At 40.9% G+C, this 20,436-nt stretch overlaps 1 protein-coding gene across 1 annotated transcript; it reads right to left on the bottom strand.

Moving 5' to 3' along the window:
- Positions 1–1,623: 1,623 nt before the first annotated feature.
- On the bottom strand, positions 1,624–20,378 carry TMEM167A (transmembrane protein 167A). Its single transcript, XM_082301592.1, has 4 exons — positions 20,321–20,378; positions 10,279–10,388; positions 5,525–5,559; positions 1,624–2,267 (listed from the first exon to the last, which is right to left on the bottom strand). The coding sequence occupies exons 1-4, from the start codon at positions 20,321–20,323 to the stop codon at positions 2,197–2,199; spliced, it is 219 nt and encodes a 72-aa protein (XP_082157718.1). The 5' UTR covers positions 20,324–20,378; the 3' UTR covers positions 1,624–2,196.
- Between the last annotated feature and the right edge of the window lie 58 nt (positions 20,379–20,436).

The raw sequence follows: 20,436 nt of genomic DNA on the forward strand, positions 1-20,436 counted from the left end.
AGCAAAACTGCATCAAGATTCTAACCTGGGAAAGCGTATTTTCTCTGCATCTTACTAAAAGAGTATCAATCTCTTCAAAGCCAAAATCTTGAAAACCAAAGAACTAATCCTGAGGCAAACACCTGCCTGAAGCAGCAATTTCAAAACAACTGCAGTTTGTCAGTTTAAAGATCTTGTTTCCAGATAGTTTTGTTGAACAGCCATGCAGCTAGCACATAATGAATAGTCTGAAAATGTCATTCAAGGGGGAAAATTAAAAAAAAAAAAAAATTCCTACTAGGAAGTATCCACCATCTGCATTTAGGCCAAAAGGATGGACTGCCATGTAAGAAATAATGTTGAAGTTTGAACAACAAATAACAAATAAAAAGAGGCCTGTCTCAACTTCTTACACGATAAAACCTTAACAGGGAAGATTTTTGCAACAGTCCCTTCATGTTCGTAGCTTTCAGATACTCGGACCAAAAAATTCCATTGGGGTCTTTCACTGGTATTCCTACTTGCACCTAAACCCTAGAGATTATTAAGAATTCATCTGGTAATTAGCTGACCTGGAAATGTGTGAGTATCGTAAAAATGCCACTGTTTATTACAAGAAATAGTAACTAGAATGTAACTGGTCTACATAAAAAGTTACCAGATGATTCTCTGCATATTTTGGACATGTATACACCTGACAGTCAAACCCCAAGACTCTTTAGGAATTTCCCTTCCTCTCGTTTGGGAACGGTTACCTTTGAAATCCAAACCTGAGCTGCTTTGATGCCCTGTTTGAGCACCATCCACATTTAAAGTTACAAGAGCAGATTTTGCTCCCCCCACACCTCTTGCCCAGTCCCAGGCTTCTGTGTGTGCATAGCATGGTCACAGTCCTACAGCTCTGCACACCTCTGGGTCACAGCCAGGGGTATTTTTTTAGCCCAAACTGGAGAAATCTTTTTGTCCTGGGCCCAGATTAGAAAAGTTTTGGATGGGTACTTCTGATGGTGACTTAGATTCACAGGTGCATGAGAAAACATAAAGGTCTTAACTCAAAAGCACTTTTTTTCCTAGTTGCAGGATAATTTGGATCGATGAAAATAAGGTTTTCAAACAAGAATTACAACAGTTAACATACCTTTCAGTGTGTTTTACTGTCAGTTTTGTTCCTTCTGATCACAAGCCTTTCCAGAACAACAAGTACTGCTAACAGGCAACTCTCCCAAATGCAGTCAGTACGAAGTCACACAGTTGTCTGGTGTAACACACACCTGTCAGGTGTTATTAGAGAAGTCACTAGATTACTGAAAGTGTGCAAAATTAAGAAATAAATGCTAATGGCGTGTATCATTGAAAGTAATCTAATCTTTACTACTGGTGAGTGTAATTTAGTTGCTACAACCTTTCTGACATGCAACTTCCTTAGCTGCAGCTAACTGTTCATTTTGCTAACTTAAAACCTTTCCATCCATGCAACTGCAGCAGCAGAGCCTTTGGAATCCTTTTCTCAGCATTTTGGAAGAAGCTGGGAAACGACATACCTGAGAGACCTAAACCTCTAACAATGAGTACATGTGGTATTTTACAGAGTCCAAGTGCCTCAAAATCTGTGCTTTCCCCCCAGCTAATCAGACATCACTACAATTATGGTCCCTGCCTTTATTTCACATATTATTTCAACAACAGAAATATTGATACATTATTTGAGAAATTACAAGTTTAGAAACAAATAGTTGAGTGTAACTTAGGTCAGAGGTCATATTTTTAGGATGAGAGTGGAGCCCTCACTCACAAATCGAGAGGAATTGTTCAGGCAGCAAGAACTAAAAATACTTCAATAAACATCCCCTAGAGTCACAATGCTCTTTTATTCTTCAAAGGGTGGTCTTATTGCTGTGGCTGATTTACCATTTTAAGCTTTCATTACACAGGTCTACTGGACAAGAAATTCTAAAGAATTAAAAACAGCAAGCCTTTTCAAGTGCATGGTGTAAAAGAAAAAAAGAGCTCCCCTGAAACTCAGACACGCATCAGACACCCTTCCACCCGTTACATGTCATCTGGGCTATGGTCACTAACGCTGGTCCATCTGCAGGGGTGTCCTCCAGAAGACAGGTGATCCATGGAGTGAGAGGAGACTCGGTGACGCTTTCCCATCCTTCCTGACACAAGATGCTCCACGCTCTGCTGTTGGGTACTCGGGACGCTCGCCAGCTGCTACTGCACGAACAGGATGCTGAAGGCCATCACCACACAGCACACGGCCACGTAGGGGCTCTTCCGCTCACCTGGCAGGAGGGGAGAGAGAGCCCAGAACAAATAAAAATTCAGGCATGGCTAAACAGACCCACCTGCTCCTCGTCTGGCGCCGTAGCTGTGCCACAGCACGTGCAAACTGATATTCAACATTTGTAGCTGGAGAAATGCTGACAGAAGTACAGCTGTGTATTCACGAAGAACGTGCACGGGAGTGGAAAGCTCAGATGTTGAACAGGTTATTTTGCTACATAAAAACAGAGCTGGGGCTCTTTGCTTTAAGAGAAGGACTTTAAACAAGGGCATGGTGTGACAGGGCAAGGGGGAATGGCTTCAGGCTAAAGGAGGGCAGGGCTGGATGGGAGATTGGGCAGGAATTGTTCCCTGGCAGGGTGGGCAGGCCCTGGCACAGGGTGCCCAGAGCAGCTGGGGCTGCCCCTGGATCCCTGGCAGTGGCCAAGGCCAGGCTGGACATTGGGGCTGGGAGCAGCCTGGGACAGTGGGAGGTGTCCCTGCCCATGGCAGGGGTGGCACTGGGTGATTCTGGGTCTCTGTGAAAGGCCCACGAAAGGGCTTCCATTTTACTACAAACCACCTTCTCTGAGGTGCACTTTTACATTGCTGCCTCCTCCTAGTGCCAGAGTCATGGGGCAGGCAGTGGAAAGTTGTCTAGGACACCTCGTTTTTGCTGGCTCTGCTCCTCTGTGGCTGCTCAGGAGCTGTTCTGTGTCAGCTGAGGTGCAGCTGCTCTCTAGCCATGGTACCTGTCACCTGCAGCATGAATATTCTGTGCAGGGTGTCATGCAGCAGACAGAGCTGTGAGCTCACAGCTGCCCAGACAGGGCCAGATGCCTTTTTTTTTGATTTGCTAAGGAGACATAACATTGTTAGCACATGGAGAGGGTCTGCTCCACAGATTTCTGTGACAAAAATGGTCAGCAGATCACAGAAGCTGCACAGACACCTCTATTTTCTGACTCTTTCAAACTGGAGTCACAGTTTCCCAGAGCAGACTGCGGATGAAAGTTAAGTTTATCCCATTCATGTAATTTTAACTGGTGGCAAAAGCAATTGTGAGAGATCTATTCCCACCCACTTGGTCCAGGACAGAACGTTATAGAGGTCTCTTTTACACCAGGGAGAAAAAAGAGACTCTTAGGTGGGGAACTGTAACACAGCCAGGAGAAAATCAGTGATGTTAATCAGACTGCTACCTACTTACATGAGCACTTTCTCCATTAATTACCAAGATGCTTTTACACTTAAAACTTCATCCTTCATGGTTCCACTGAATTCTCCTTGGAGACACCAACAGTGGATGGTACTTGCAGCCTACAGAACTGCCAGGGAGTGTTAACACTGGAATGTGCCTTTCAAGTGGGAAGATTCCTGCTCTTACACATCCAGGAGCATAAAGACAGAGCTGGGGCTGTTTGCTTTAAAGTTCAATTTCCCTCTGCTGTGCGAGGTCTTTTGTCTTTACAAACCATCTTATCTGAGACACAGTTTTCAGAGAAACATTAAAGAAAAAGATCCACCAAGGCTCCCAAGTCTAGCATGGTGCACTTTTTATAAAAGAAAAAAGTATTTTTTTACCAGCAGGACCTTCAAACACAGAGGGAACAGACTTTCCACAGTAAAAGAAAAATAAAATACTTGCAGTGACACCTCCCAAATGCAGGACTGACTGCCCAGTGACATTACAAGATGCTGTCATGATCTGGCATATATTTAATTAAACTTCAAATAACTGAACGAATTAATGTCTGCAGTTTCACATCTGTTTAAAATAAATTCTGAGGAAGTCCAACTCCTACGGTTCAGGGTATTACAATTTTCATATGGGTTATGCTTTTCTGCTCTTAATTTTCTTAAAAGAGAAATCACCATGTGGCAGGATTAAACATTATTTTGCACAACTTTGTAAATATGTAACCACTTGCCCATGATTAAGATCTTATGTACATGTGAAAAGGTTGTTTAAACATACCAGGGATGTGAAATGTAAAGGAAACCAGTAGACATTTTCATTTTTAAAACCTACACTTTCTACATGCCTTTGTGATTAACACACATAAAATGATGGGAGTCAGCTCCAAAGCCCATTTTCACCTCTTAGTCTAAAAGAAAGCTGAAGTGGTTCATTGTAGATGCAAGTTTCAAAAGAAACATATCTAACAGAAAAAAATAGCCTTGCACTTAGTTAACCACAGAGAAGATGGCAAGGGCAAGGTAAGGTGAGGTGCTCTCTTCAGCCTTGAACAAACCCTAACACAGCTGAATTTCTACATTTGTTTTCCCTGGTATAGCTCAAAATTCATTTCTGACAGCTGCCACCTCCCCAGTATCTTTCAATTATAGCACCAAAATTGGTTCTGCTATGTCTATTATCTAAATAGGACAATATCTGCAATCATTTTAACAACCGGTCTTCACAAAAACCCTATTTTTTGTGTCAATGCCTTTATGACATCCTGTAAAATGTTCTGCCTGAGAATGCAGAAACGGAATCATACAGGCTTTCTTTAGGTTTAGTGACAAGTAAGAAGATCTAGAATTACAAGTTCAAAGTTTCTGCTCAGCATTAACAATGCAATTTGAACACTGATGACGGGTTTGTAATTTTATTTTTTTTTTTAATCTTGGATATACCTTAACGTTAAGACTAAACTTCTGTTGTATATTCCAATTTCCTTCTCAAAATAAATTCAGGATAAGGATTAAAATAAATACAAAACCAATGTTATGGGAAAATGTCAAAAATCAGATAGAGCTGATCAGCCTGTGTGCAGATGTCACTTGACACGAACAGCTTTGTGTAATTCAAAAGTGCACAGAAGCTGAGTAAACAAAGGAGAGCAAAAAAACCACATTTGTGCTTACATAGAACCTTAAAGCATTATGAATTCCATGTTGTTTTATTACTATAAGGTAAATATCTGGCTTCTTTTCAATAGTCCATTGCAATTTCAAACACACTGCAGTTTATACTTCACTGACTTCTTTGCATATTAGAAATACACCCCTGGTTACTTCACGTGGCAAGAACTGCAAAAGACTTTTGAAAATACACCACCACATACATGAATAGACATGAGAAGATGCAGGCTTTCCACGATGCTAATCTAAGAAAGCAATATCCTGCCCTCTCATTTCATGGAGGTTAAAACCTGCATTTTTGAAGACCAAGGATGTGTATGTTTTCACTGCTACATGGCAACATTATCCTAATAAATTATACTAGAAAGAGGACTGATCTTAAAGATTTTTAAAGAAAAAAAAGAATTACCAATCCTGGCGCATTTCCAGAATATCCCCAGCAGTCTGTAAAGATAAAATAAATTCATTAGGCTCTTGGTTTAATACACTAAAGTCAACTGATTTTCTTTCTTCTATGTTAAAACAATTTGAATTGACAGTTAATTTCTCAACTTGAGTCTCTTCTGGACACCAGAAAGGAGCAGACACCTGCACAGAAGGGTACAGGCTATGAACTACACAAGTGGCAAAATTCTAAGTCTAGCAGGGATCTTTCTGCATGCAAAGATGGATTTAACTCATTCTGTGTTCCAGATCTAAATCAGAAAATTATATGAAGAAAAAAATCTTCCCAAGTCTTCTGGTTCTTTCTTATTCCTTTACCAAAGTTTACCTTACTCATGTTTCTCCTCTGCTGCTTGCCCAGGATGTTTTCACTTTCACAAGTGAAACAGGCAAGGAGAAAAACAAGATCCGACTCAAGAACACCCAAAAGGATGCCACAAACCTACAATTTCTCCGAGTAACTAAAATAATCTCATACTGACTGCTCCAGAGGAGCAGGGACCGCTTTATGATCTGAGGAAGAAAAGGGGAACAATACTGAAGAGCCCAGTGTAAGACAGATTTCAGCCTTTCAAAGCCTGTCTGCGGGAAGGTTTCCTCCATAGTATGGCACAGAACAGCGTGGGGAAGCACAGAACACTTGGAGAACTGCCATCAAGCAGGTAGTAGATACAACCCCACAAATAATGTTCTAAACTCACACCCACAAAGGTTTGATCCTCTGTCTTTGACCTTTCTTGGGCTCTGAGAGTTGCTTGCTTCTAACATGTTTAAATGCAGACAGGTAGGTTTGGGCCACTTGCTCCTACATACTTGAGTAGTCGACATATCCTGCACTTTTATTTCTCTGCTACTTCCATTTTATGTCCTCCTTTATGGTCTTGGTTTACTTCAGCATCTCTCTTTCCATTTAGCAGCCTCCTCTGTTTCTAGACAAAGACTCAGTGTTGGGCAGGTGAGGATCAAGTGAGGCAGCAAGTGACTGAGGTGTTCAAACTCAAAGTGCAATGCTTTTTGACTTATGTTCCCCTTGCTGACCAATTCATCACGAACAGCATTGCAACATTTCCATTTTTAGAGAACAGGTATTTTCATCTGTGCTTTAGATTTTAGATTTACCTCAAGCAAAATATATATATATATACATACACACATACATATTTGGGTGTGACTATATTTCTGTAAAGACAAAGCTCTTTTCTTTCTGCTTTTATGCACCTCCACAAGCAGCAGTAATAATCCTTGCACATAGACCACCACACTTTTCCATGCTAAGAGGTCATACAATAAAGTAACCTGAAGACATCTATGCACTTTTTGAAGACGCATGCAGGTAGGAAGGCATTCATCTGTAAATCTCATAGAGCAAAATACACAGCCCTGAAGTGCTGTGTTGGTAGCACCTCAGGTTCTCAAAACTGTTGTTCACCCTCTGTAAAATTAGAATTCACAGACTGCATGTTGCAAAACCAACAGGAAAACTTCCACAGACCTGCTTCTCATGTTGCCACCTCTCAAAAGCTTGCCCAGGAGCTCAAAGAAATAAAACATTACCACCCTGTAATAACATACTTTTAAAGACTTGCACAGGGAAAAGAGTACTAACCCTTCCAAGCAGCCTGAAAGTCTGTTGAATTTGCCTCACAATCTCAGCAAGGGTATTGTTTTGTCTTCTCAGGGATTTCTTGACCAATGTGAAGCCATTACTGCTAACGCATTACTGCATTAGCTGCCCCTACAAAGCTCCCTTGGCGAAAACAGAAATTTTCCTACCTGATGTGACAGGTGCAAAACAGAGCATGGGTCTCACCAATTGCCCTTCACAACTGCAATTAACAATTTATGAATCTGAAGCCACTGACATAAGGGCTGACCAGCCTTCCCATGATGACACCAGAACATTTTAAGAGGGTTTTGTGCTACTGGAACAGCTCAGCACCTCTGTTTGTCCACAGAAGCTGCTGCTGAGCAGAAGCAGATTGAATTCTGTACCTTCTAGGAAGCTGAAATATGTCCTCTGGAAGAACTGGGGAGCTCCCACTGGAGGTGAAGCCTGTGCAGACCTCCTGCTCCCCTGTTTTTTCCTGTTCATCCCAGGTCCACAACACGTACCTCCTCAAGTCAAAACCTGCTTGCTTATTACAGAAGTGACGCTGCCTTGAATAACTCTGCTCCAAAATAATCCCTCCTGCAGCAACTGCTCACAGTAATTGCACTATTCCTTCTCCGCCCTTTGTGTTCCTCTCCACCCTTGTTTGGATGCAGGTGAAGGTGTGGGTCTGGCTGGGATCCCTGCTGCTTTCTGGCAGCCACAGCCCAAATGTGCATGACCTGCTGCATACTGCTGGCTCTCTGTGTTAAATGATAAAAGCACTGATTGTGGAAAGGGGTGGTGGTTATCTGGAGAACAAAAAACCCAAATAAATGAAACCTCTTAAGCTGAGGAGGAGCTGGTGGGGCCTTAGACTATGACTGCTAAGGCTGGGTGTGCTGCAAAATGCCATGTGTTCACCAGGAAAAGCCCAGTGCCACTGCAGGAGGGAGTGTGAGACACCCCCACTGCACTGCTGATGGAAAATCAAAGGGGATCTCTGCTGCACATAAGCTAACACATCTTTCTGGTTAGCAGGGAGGAGAGAATTATGTTGTGGTGCACATTCTCCTCTAGTTAGCATGAAACAGTAAATCTCCACTTGCTTTCCCAGCCTTTAACACTGCTGCTCAGGACCAAGCACATGGAAACACTCAGGGAAAATGAAGGTTTAAAGTTCTGTTTGGCTTGGTAGGAAAAGACACGCTCTGGCAGAAATGAAAGGGAGGAAATACAAGGTTATGAGGATGGGTGACATCACTTTGCAACGCTGTCTCTCAACCAACAGAAATATGTTTCTTCAATTATTATCAGCAGACCTAAATCCTCACTAAAGTTACCACTCACTTAGAAATACAGTGAGCAACTATCAACATTCCTCCTCTCTGTCGCTTTAGTATTCTATTGCTACTTTTTTATACCTTTAATTTGGAGCAGGAATGATGAGGTAAGAGCATCTCTGCGGTAAGCTGAAGTATCACTAGAATTTGTTTTATCCCATATGCCCAGACATTTCCATCGGAGCACGGAGTATATCAGAAGAGAGGGACAGGGGTTTAGCACCATACGAGCTCCATGTAAACATCCACCATACAGGAAACAAATTTCATTGCTTCCAGGCCAAGGTTTTATTCTGCAGTACAAAGTAGTCTACAAATATATATATAAAACAAAATGGTATGTCCTACATCTACATAAATACAAACCTACACATCAAACGCCCAACTCCTCCACAGTGTCAGCACCCTTTGAAAACATTTTATGAAGAGAGTTCTATTGTACTCCAGACAGATTTGCCTCAAGAATAAACAGAGTAGCTCCAGATTAAAGGAAATACTCCTTGCCAAGAACAGCACTAAAATTTTAATCAGTAAAATAAACATTCTTACTTCTTACTGTGTATACCTCATTGACTATTGTGTTATCTTCCACCAGCAGACACCCAAACTCCCCTCGTCCCCCCACTCCCTGTCCTTCATGAAGTCATCCTTTCTTTCCATCTTCCATCAAAAGAAACCTCTCATGTCAGTGGCAATTTCATGGCCTCATATAAAAGGACACAAGTGTTTTCATGTTAGAACTCCAAATTAAAAAAACCAAAAAACTGGCAGATTTTGGCTATCTTACACAGCTAAAATTAAAAAAACCTGGATAATAAAACAGCAACCCCAGAGGTTAATTACAAGCTAGGTTTTCAGAAGACAAACACTCAGGGTTCTTGGTCACAAGAGTCTACTTAAAACTGGACACTTCTGAATTTAGATGCAGAAGTGATGGAAGACACTTAGGGAAGAATAATATTTAACAGAAAATGACCTAATGGAAAAAGTGGACAAGCCAAACACCCAGCATCCAAAAGCATGTCTGTTTGACCACCTAGAATTACCTCCTGCTTCTACAGATATCATCTCCTTTGCATGGACAGCCCAGAGGCTGCTGTGTCAAGACTGCCCAATGGTCACTCTAAACCCACTACATTTCAATCACAGTTCTGCTGATCACAGCTAGCATCCATATGATTAAAAAAAAAAAAGCTTAGGTTTGTGGAAGCTTTCAAAAACTCTTCCATAAATTCCTTCACCTTAGAGAATACAAAACCTTGATTTAAACAGACCACACAAGAGGATTGTATTGCTTATTTTAAAAATTATTCTTAGTTTTCTTTTAGTTACAGATTATTGCTAAAGCTGTGTTTCAAACTTGTATCTCCAAAACACCTATTTTGAAAACAAACAAAAAAGCCAGTTTCTGCTGGTTTCTTACCCACCCTAGGAATCAAAAATAAATCATTGCAACAATAGCCACATGTAGGAGAATGTTTTACTTCTGTCTCTCATTTCTGTATGTCTAATAAGCATGTAACAACAAAGCTACAAATCTAGAAGATTAATAATGCAGTATTAGCAAGGTTAGTTAGCTAATAAATTCTTTCAATACAATTGCAACTAAGTGCTTGCCAATCCCTTATTGCAGTCTATTGCGACGTACAAAATTAAGATTTTTATCTTTAAAGAGAGAAAATTTTCAAAGCGGGATCTGCATTATCACACACTTCATCAGGAGATGCTGAAAGGTCACAGTTGAAACCACACAGCTTGTGCTGTGCTTGAAATGATCAGACCACATACCCGGTTTTATTTTTGTCCAGTAAGCTGGGAGCCAAGGATCTGATGTAAGCACAGGTACAGATGAGCAGCAGGATCACAGTCAGCAGACTCTGGAAGTTGAAGATGGCAGACTGTGGAAGAAAATCAGGAAAACAAAAAAATTACATCTCTAAAATGGGTGACCCCTTGGACAACACCCATCGACACCAAAAATGAAACCTGTAATGGCCTTGTGCCAGAAAACCTTTCCATCAAATGGAATTTGGTAGTGGCAGTGAAGGTGGAGATGATTGGCGAGTACCAGTAGTAGCCAAGGCAGTAAATAACATGAAATGTGTAGGAGGTTTGTTAATAGACCACTTTTTAAGGGCTACAAGCCAAATTAAACAGACTTGTAGAAATATATACAGTTAAGCCCATCTGAACCTTGATAACTGATTAGTTTTATTTTCAAATCACGTTCTGATTTTAAATTGAAAACATCTTTATTGTAAACACACTTTCAGAAGTGCTAATTACACGGTAAATTCTGAAGAAATGGACAAACTGCCTTAGGATTGAGAAGCTAAGTTCTGTTGTTTGATAGCAAACACTAATCAGCCTAGTAGCAGTAAGAGACAATTCTTGAGAAACTGCTGCAACATTTGGCTACTTACTAAGGTCTGGAGTATTAGTAATAGGCAATAACTGCTTGCCAGAGACTTTTTTTTTTACGGTTTTGGGGTTTCTCTTAAGTGTCTCAACTGACCTTTCGGTCAGCTTAACAGCAAGAGGTGGTATAAGAAGCACTAGCTTACCTCAGAAAGCTTTATTTTGCCTTCACTCTGTTACCTGCATTTGCAAATATGATTTAGTGCAAACTCCAAAAAAAAAAAAAAGGTCAAAGCAAATGCAGTAAATTCCCTCCTCATTCTAGAATTCTAATGAACTTTCATCTCCTGTGTTCCTACTGCTCAACCCAGCTGGTTGAGTAGTGGTATTTAATTAAAGGTAAATATTTAGGACTTAGGAAGGGATATTACATTGCTGTCTCCTTCTTCAATCATATTTTAGGGCACATCAGAGCCCTCATTTCCACACAGTCTGAGGCACATCTCCGTCAATGCACGCGTGCTTCCTTCCTATGTCACAAAATGATAATGTTTTCAAGTTCCGATCATCAGATTTCTCTACACAGCTAAGGAGAATTACAGAAGAAAGTCACAATATTCCAGTTCAGTATGGCACTAACAGGAAATCAGGAGAGAAAAACAAGAAGCTCTAGCAGAAAGCCATTGGAACACACACACAAGTGTTCCGATACTGTGACCAAAAACCTGCCCAAAATCAAGAGCAGCAAAACAAACCAAAAAACTTTAGCTTATTTATAAGTCTCCGTGAATCACAAGAACTCTGGAACATGCACAGAGCTGCCAGTGTGAATACATGCTTTAGGCAGGGTTAGCTATCTGAAGTAATTTCAGTATCTAACTTAACAGGCCACTCTGTTAAGAAGCATCATCGCAGAGATGCTCTGACTCTGCACCCTGTATAGGAGATTCCAGCATCCCCAAAACCCACCCATTCTCTGATGAGGGAGCAGTGATCTCACCCAAAGCCAGCCCTCACATCCCAAACATGAAGCTGCTTGGTTTTCTCCAGTGCCACAGCCTTTGCTAAATCATATTTAATTTAGCATTTTAGCTCAGCTAGCCACCCCTTCTGTCACATCACGTCATAAATAATGGACAAACTCTTCACAAATGACAACGCGCTGCCATCCCTAGCAGCAGCCTCTGCAGCCTTTGTGCTTGGCAGAAGTTTCTGCCAGCTCCAGAAAACAGGGAAGTCTCAATTCCCCCTGGCTCCTGCGGGTCTAGGAACGCGGTGGGGCCGGATCCAGGAGTGGCTGCCTCTCAGCGCAGCCAGATACTGCCTATCAACTGATTAATTTGATCGGTCCTGTGGGACAGACAGCTGCTCTGACAGCTCACAGCCCTGTGCCTGCCAGAGACCCGTTCCCATGAGTTCTTGCAGCTGCTTCCCGAGGTGGCAGCGGGCGTTCCAACACGGGAAAACGGCAGAAGGGCACACTTGCTTCCTCTTAAGCAGGGGTTGTAAACGTATACTTGTGAAATGTGCTATCAGTCAATCAACTGGGGCAGTATATAATTGTATATAATTGCTCTTTGTTGGGGTCTCCACGTGTTTCCCCAGCTATGCATTGCTGTAATCACATCTGCCCTTCCACCGAAACGTGCTCTGAATGACGCGTTTATCTGCACAGCCACTTTGAAAGGACAGATGCGAGCATTCCAAAATTTGCTTACGATTTCAAACTGGAAGTGAGAATTTATTCCTGAATTAGATGGCTTCACTCTTCACATCTGAAGTAATTCTCATGGCCCAGCTGAATTCACAGAAAGCAGCAACTAACATCTGGCTGCTCCAACTGATGTAATTAAAAGCTGCTGCAAGTTATACATCGCTTAGAATCCTTTTTAAAAACACTGCATTCACATACCAAGCTACTTGGACAACGTAGATGAGTTGCTGTTCATTTGTTTAGACTTGGTTCCTCTGATCCAAACGTATTAATTGCAATTTTTGACTTGTGTTGACTGGCTTAAGGTCGGTCCTGTGAGCCTCATTCCCACTACAAAGAGATCTCAGCACATGGAGAAACTGGTGCTGTCTCTTCAACTGTGTCCCCACAAGGGTGAAATGACAACTAACTTCCCAAGACTCACACTACAACACCAGAAAAAACCAGCACTCGCATTTTACTCTGGTATTAGACAGTGCAAGCTTTAATTTTACCAGCTGAAATTTTCTACATCTGCATTTGGTACATTTCAAACATAGTGGGAACACCCCAGCGGTCCCATTCTGTGTCACTCTCCTCATGTCCCCTCCTGTGTGGAGCACCACCACATCACCTGCAGCACTAACAAGGTACTCCATTCACCTGAACTTGCAGAGCCAAGTTTTTTCCAACGTCTTTGGAAATTTAAGACCATGGACCCCAGTTCTGAGAGCTACATGCCCAAAGGCTGTTTTAAATCCTTCCCAAAATGAGCCTCAATATTGTTTCCTGATCATCACGTATCTCAGTAAAAACTCCGTATAATAAACCATAAAGAGTTAATTCTCCTGAAAGTTTTACTGTGTTGGGATTAGCAGCAGTAGCTTGTATTAGAATAAATTACTCACTGGAATATACAGTAGTTGGAAATCAAGTGGTACAGCTAGGGATGTCTGAATGTACTCCCATCCAAGTACAAAATGAAGTTTATTGTACTGTTTTATAAACTGTTGATTTGAAGTTAAAAGTTACCTATGTGGCTGTGACAGGGAATCATCACAACTGCACAGCTCCTGTTAACCTCATTATAGACAATGTTGTCCCTCAGCATTAAATTTACTACACTCAGGCAGAAGGGAAGAAAAATAAAAAAGCAGCAGCTCAGAGCTCTGGTTATCAACAGCTCTTGCACTTCACAAGGGTATTTAATTCAATGTGCAGAAATAGCCATAATGGATGCACTAATTCTAAACACTGTCCTGCACTGACAACAACAGCCACAGACAAGACACTGTAATTTATCCAGCTCTGCAGTTTTCATCCATTCCATTACGCTGACATTCTCTGCTTCTGACATGGTTCTGCTCCCTGTCCTTGCAGACAGCACCACAGCCACAAACCACTTGCTGATGCAACCCTTGGGGAGCACTGTAATAAATCACACCCTAGGTTTTGGTGCAAGTCTGTATGTCATAAAGGACCTGCTGATTTTCCCCTTGCCTCATATACTTTTGTTTAAAATAAACCACCTGGTATCATGGTTCCAGGGGAAATAAAGCATGCAGGAGGAGAACACAAACCCTGTGCTGTTGTCCTCTTGGGTTGGTCTGGCCTAAAACAAAAGCTCTCTGAGTTTATCTCAGAAGACTTAGCACTCAAACCAAAGCTTAACTTTCCACAGACCTTAACTATTTACAAAATGATTATTTTATCTCTGATTGCAGCGTGACCATGATGATTTCATCCATCTGTACTATAAAAGGAGAGGCCATCGCAGTGCCAGCAAGTTGCAAGTCTGCCCTGTGGTTACTGTTATAATAACCAATTTATGCGGGCAAACACAGAAAAATAACTGAAATACTTTAAAAAAAGTATAACTTCATTTGTGTAATATACTGCAGAATATTCAGTCTTTCTAGTATGGTTTTGGTTTCTTTTTTTCCTCCCTAATATAATAAAATTGATGGATGGTTAGGTTTTCTGGAGCCAAAGAAACAAATATGGATAGGCAGCTGAACGTCTGGGTTCCTCATACTGAAATATGAGCAAGAGCTTACACACTGCAGTTGAACTTTAGTTAAGCAAGAGCTGATAAAAATTTTGTCACAGAAAAGTGAAATTAAGCTATGAAATTTTAATGAAGAGGTCCTTACAAAGCTGAAAGAGAAAATCATTATTATCTAGGGTGTCCATTATGCCCTGCAATTCTTATTTCACCAGTAAAAATCAAATTTTTAGGAGTACAACATCAAAAAAAAAATAGGATATAAATCACGTAGTACTACTCCCATCCCGAAAGTTAAAGCAACTCCTAAAACTAATTTAAAAATGCATCTAATTGTAATATTTTCCAATCTAAAAAAAAAAAAATTATTTTTCCCACTGCTGCCAAATGCAATCTGATCAAAATGAATGGAAAACAAGCATTTGTAAAAGAGGCATGCTAATTTAACACTATTAAAAAATTACAGAAAGTGCAAATTAGTTAAGTTTCAAGCAACTGCTGGCAAAAGTACACAACAAAACTAAGCAAGGGGTGCTAATAAGTATCCAAATACCAGCCAGATGCAGTTGTTCCAGCATAAATAGGGCTTTTTACCCTGGGTTTACAGCATGCTCTCCTCAGTATTTAGTTTCCAAGGAATTTAAGTACAATATTTAACATTCATTCAGATTTCTGTCTAAAATATGTATTTTTGCACTCATAAAATGTAGGCTAAAGCTTGAGCAGAGAAACAGGAAATCTTCTCCCTAGTCACTTCCTGGAGAAGCACATTGTCAAGTTTAAATGGCAAGTACAACTAACATGCTATGCTTTTGCAGTCAACTGAAGACTAATGTACCTATTTAAAACATAACCAATCTCCTCAAACAATTAAACAATTAATTAAACATACAGACACAGTTGCCCTCTCCCATAAAAAAGCTCACTTGACTTTAACACATGTATGATTTTTACTGCAATTCAAATCCACAGAACCAGCAGTGAAAAGACACCTCAAGGTGATGATGCTGAAGTTTCACACCTGCTTGACCTCCTTCCTCTTTGCTCCAATACCTAGTTTGGAAACTGAACTTTGCTGTAAGCAGCTAGCAGATGCAGCATTTCACCAAAGTGTCTTAAAATAAAAACCAAAGTGACTATTAAAGTCTTTTGCCAAGGTCACTGTAATACAAAGGCGTGCATGTCCACATGTTTACTAAACAAACACAGAATTATGGTGGATATGTCAATAAAAGATTATAATACCTTTTCCTTCCTTGTCTATAGATTAGACAGGTTTGAATTTTACAAAGGCATTTTTCCTCTGCTGTCTTCCCTCATAAGATAGAAGTATTATTTCAAAAAAACCCTTTTTTCCAAGTAAATCTCCCTTCTGAAGCTGCACACCACACTGCTCAGCTCACCACAAATTTTACTACTGAAACTTAAAAACGAGTAAAACCTCTGCGTGTGAATGGAAGAGTAAGAGTCATACTAAAGCACACTTTGAATCAGGTGATATCCTTACAGTGATAAAAACAGCATGTAAAAATCAGGAGTTTGTAACAGGAAGTGCTACCAAAATGTGAACATGGACCTGGTAAAAGTCTAAGTTCTCAAAACTGAAGACATATTTTAATTTACCTAAGAATTACAAAGCAGAACTGTAACTATTTTATGTATACTATTTACCAATTTTTTATTTTTTCTGTTCACTAATAGTCTAACCATCTCTTTCAAACATGAAAAACAAGTAATTCTGTTGTCAGGAAAAAATATATTTAGTCAAGAAACAATGACAGGTTCTGCTAAGTCTGTCATGTCCCATGGCCCTGGGCATGTCCACAGCACCTCTGCAAGTCTCTTGCTTAGCAGAGTTCAGGTGCATGGTTTGCATATTTAGCATCTGGAAGACAGGTAATGTTTTTCACAGCTGTTCCCACCTTGTTTTCCACAGTCACAAGGATGAAAATCAAAAAATTTCGTCGAGTTTGAATGCCCAGTTCTGTGCATTAGCAAAAAAACATATCCACTGCTGCAGCTGTTACAATGAATGTGTGTGGTGTCTCGTGCTGCAGGCAACCAAAAATTTGTGACATTGACTTTTTTATAGCACTCAGCAAAGAAATGGTTTCTCACCACCAGTGTCATTCTGGGTAAATCTGTTAGAGTAGACTCATTGCATCCTACCCTTTGAAAAAGAGACCATCTTACACTGACAGAATAATTTCCTCAGTTCAATAATCACAGAAATAAAACATTGACAATATATTTTCACATCGTCCTCTAAGATGATAGAAGTATCCACACTGAACCCTTCAAGTCAAGTAAATTCACAATACAAAGACACTTCAGACTGCATGATGAACTAGGAGATGTTTTTAAACCTATGTACCTTTAGATCACGGTAAAAACAAAGCTGTTAGCAAATCTGAATCAAGATTGATTCCTTCTTCTCATTTTGAATAAAAAACACATAAAACTTTGCACTTCAAGACTCCTGAAAGCTCTTTTTTCAGAGCAGTGTCTTGGGTTCTGGTATGTTTATATCTGACAGCTTGGTTTGAAATAATATTTACTAATGAATGTTTTTACAATTGGCTCTATGAGCAATTCCCCTTCCTTCTATAAACACCACACTAAGAGAGCAACAAAGACTGTGACAGAAATGTTTGTCCTTGTGGAAAGTTCCCAAATCAATTCTTGGGTAGTAATATGGGGCCAGGATCAGCCCCAACAAGAGGGTGAGGGCGAAGAAGCCGTTTTCGTCAAGTTTTCTGCAACTCTCTTAAACTTTCTCCATCACCAAATTTCACCTGACTTTAACTTCACATCTCTGCTATGAAAGAGAGTGAAGACCACCCTTCAGGAGGTGAGAGGCTCCTCACTGACTTTATTGTTACCTTTGGCTTCTTCCCTCTTTCCATCCATGCACATGGCAAACTTTTCAAGCCCACTAGGAGAACTTTTGTCGAGCTTTCAGATGTAAAACCCTGAAAGCTGGCAGGACAAACTGATTTGTGGAAGTCAGCAAACAGTACAACATTCTGCTCCCAAATAAATGAGGGAGCTGTGTCACTGGTGCCTCCCTTCCATTCCCAGGAAGTTTGGAATCCACTGAGCATTCCTACTGGCTGCCATAGCTGCTTTGATTTATAATACTGAGGGTTTTGCTTTAAGTCAATATACTGAGGTTTTTTTCCTATCTGCTGGCAGTGAAGAGGAAAAAAAAAAACCAAAACACAATTTCTGCTTTCACATAAAGGAAAAGACAGGTAAGTCAGCTTACATATATTTTTTTTTCCTCTGTTTGGCAGCAGCTGGCCATTCACCTGGCACAAGTTTTCACCTGCTTAGCAAGGACATGATAAGGAAGCCCAGGGAACAATGGGATGAAAAATTTCCAAGGCATAAAGTCCTTTGGAAATCATGCTTCAGAAAACTGTGTTTTCCCAAGTGCTGCTTTGCCAGAACTGCAGCTCCTGTTCTTTGGACAAGGAGAATAAATTGGAGGTGTAGGTCTAATCTTTTTCATTTCACAACACACTGACAGCAGCTGTTTCCTGTCTCACAGTCAAAGGTGAGCTCAAAATTATCTTTATTTTCCCTAAAATGCCACGACACCACAAGTAGCATCATGGAGGACCCAAGTACTGGATATGCCACAAGGGTTGCTGCTCTCTTGAGGAAATTCAAATACCACAATAATGCTGAAGAATCTTATTTTCCCCTCCTCCAACATAAAATCATGAGCAAACCATCCTTAGAACAGTCTCTTGCTTCAGAGTCCTTGAAGCACAGAGAGTAACCCCTAGCAAGGAACATGGACAAGATAATCCTAAGAGAATGTCATACACCTGCCATAATCTTTTCAGACATAAACAGTAGCTTTGTTTTTAAGTTATTCTCATATATTTCTTATACATAACTTAAAAATATAAATAATATCATTAACCAATTGTATTAAATTGTTACATTAAGCAACACCAATGTCTCACCACGGTCTCTTCCCATTTCCTACCACCTCAAACCCTTTTATGTTCAATGAAGAACAGGGAGGAGCTGCTGTAATCCTGAATATCCACCTTTCCATGGCACTGATTAGAGGTCTCTTGCTTTCTGCACGTCTGTTTTAGATCTCCTGAGATAAATTTATGCCTTTTATCATAAAAAACCTCCTCTGTTTTCTGCTTGGAGCCACGGGCTCGGTTCATCTAGAAGACCTGCCAAGGAATGCTCAGGTGAGCAACTCCCAGCAATTTCCTGCTGGTGACAACATCTGGAGCCTGGGAACCCTTTTCTGAACTGAGCTCTAAGAAAGTTCAAGAGATACTGAGCTTTTCTGCACATACACAGGAAATACAGCAATTTTTCATGGAAGCTGCACAGTATCCATACGATGACGGACAACCTGTCAATGTTCATGGGAGGGGGGATCCAGGTGATCGTTAATGGTCCCCTCCAACCCAAATCAAGCTGTGGTTGTTAGGAATAAGTTGAAAATTCCCATGGTAAAACAAACTCTGTGATGAAGTTCTGGAAAAACTCGAATTTTTTACAGGAAAAACTCACGTTGACTCAGTTATTCCTTTGGTTTTCCTTCTCGTTTCGAATTCATGTATCTGCCCTGCTCATATATACATCGTATATTTAACGTATAAACCCGGCCTAAGAAAAAGTATTTCACTGCTCAGCTTTAATTCTGACACAAATGCACACCCTCCTTTTATATTACCTGCAGAGACTGGAAAAAGGGGCAGAATACATAAAAAGAAATAAAAATGTGCCTTTAGACCAACTCTACATAAAGAGTATATATATATTTATACACATATACCTTATACTTTATATACATATACATGTGTGTATATATATACACACACACACACTCTTTACGTGAATAATTTATAGAAAAATGTATATTGGTAACATATAATACATAGTTTTTAAAATATTCAATTATACATTTGCATACCCCTGTAAATATCTATATAAATATCTTTATATCCATATATACTTATTATACATACAACAAACTCACATTTAAGCATAGATATTATATTCCAGATGTTCTTGCCTGTTTTTTTTACGTGTTTCCACGTTTCAGGTTATTTCTAAAACTATGAACACACTTATAAACATGTATTTATATGTTAAATTATATTAAATATATTTATATCTTCTTAAATTATATTAAATATATTTCTTCTTAAAAATTATATATGCTTTAGATGCAGAAAGTTTTTTAAGTACCAAGTTTGTATATATTAAAAAAAATTAAATATATATGTTTGTATATATAAAGTACATCGTTTTATAGATAATTTTCATGAGTAAATGGACCTGGGCCTCTGATGACACCCCTGAAAATCGAGAAAAGCAGCCAATGGCATGGCTCAGCACACTGCTCAAGGCGCATGACGTCACACAACGCCACCATGACGTCACGCGACACAACCATGACGTCAAGAGGCGGCGAAAGACAAGTACACTGCCTGACCGGCCTGGCACAGGCTGCCGCCCCGCGGGGCATCGGCATAGCCCCGCACAGACACAAAATGGGCCTTTCTCTTGCCACCAAACCCGTGACGCGAACCCGCTCCGCGCTTCTCCCAGCAAAGCCTTCGGGCGGCTCCGCTCCCGCGGGCCGCGGCTAATAGCGTGAGCGGCCTCCGAGGGCGCTGCCTGGGCCGGCAGGCGCCGCTGGGGACCGTGCAGGGCCGGCGGGGAGGGAGGGAGGGAGCGGGAAGGGCCCGGTACCGGAGCGGGCAGGGCCGGGGCAGGCCCGCGCTTACCATCGCGCCGCGCTCCGCGCCACATCACCTTCCGGCCGCCGCGCCGGGCGGAAGCGCGCCCCGCGCGCCCTCAGCGCGCCGGGCGGGGCCACGGCCGCCATTGGCTGCCGGCGCCG

Source organism: Coloeus monedula (assembly GCF_965178545.1).
Source record: "Coloeus monedula genome assembly, chromosome: Z".
Lineage (NCBI taxonomy): Eukaryota > Metazoa > Chordata > Aves > Passeriformes > Corvidae > Coloeus > Coloeus monedula.

Bases quoted from the DNA above. Each gene is read 5' to 3' on its own strand.
- TMEM167A (XM_082301592.1), bottom strand. The intron at 5,560-10,278 runs GTATGTGGTCTG...TTATCTTTACAG, and splicing joins CTGGACAAAAATAAAACCGG to ACTGCTGGGGATATTCTGGA. The intron at 2,268-5,524 runs GTAATTCTTTTT...CCCTCCTGCCAG, and splicing joins CTGGAAATGCGCCAGGATTG to GTGAGCGGAAGAGCCCCTAC.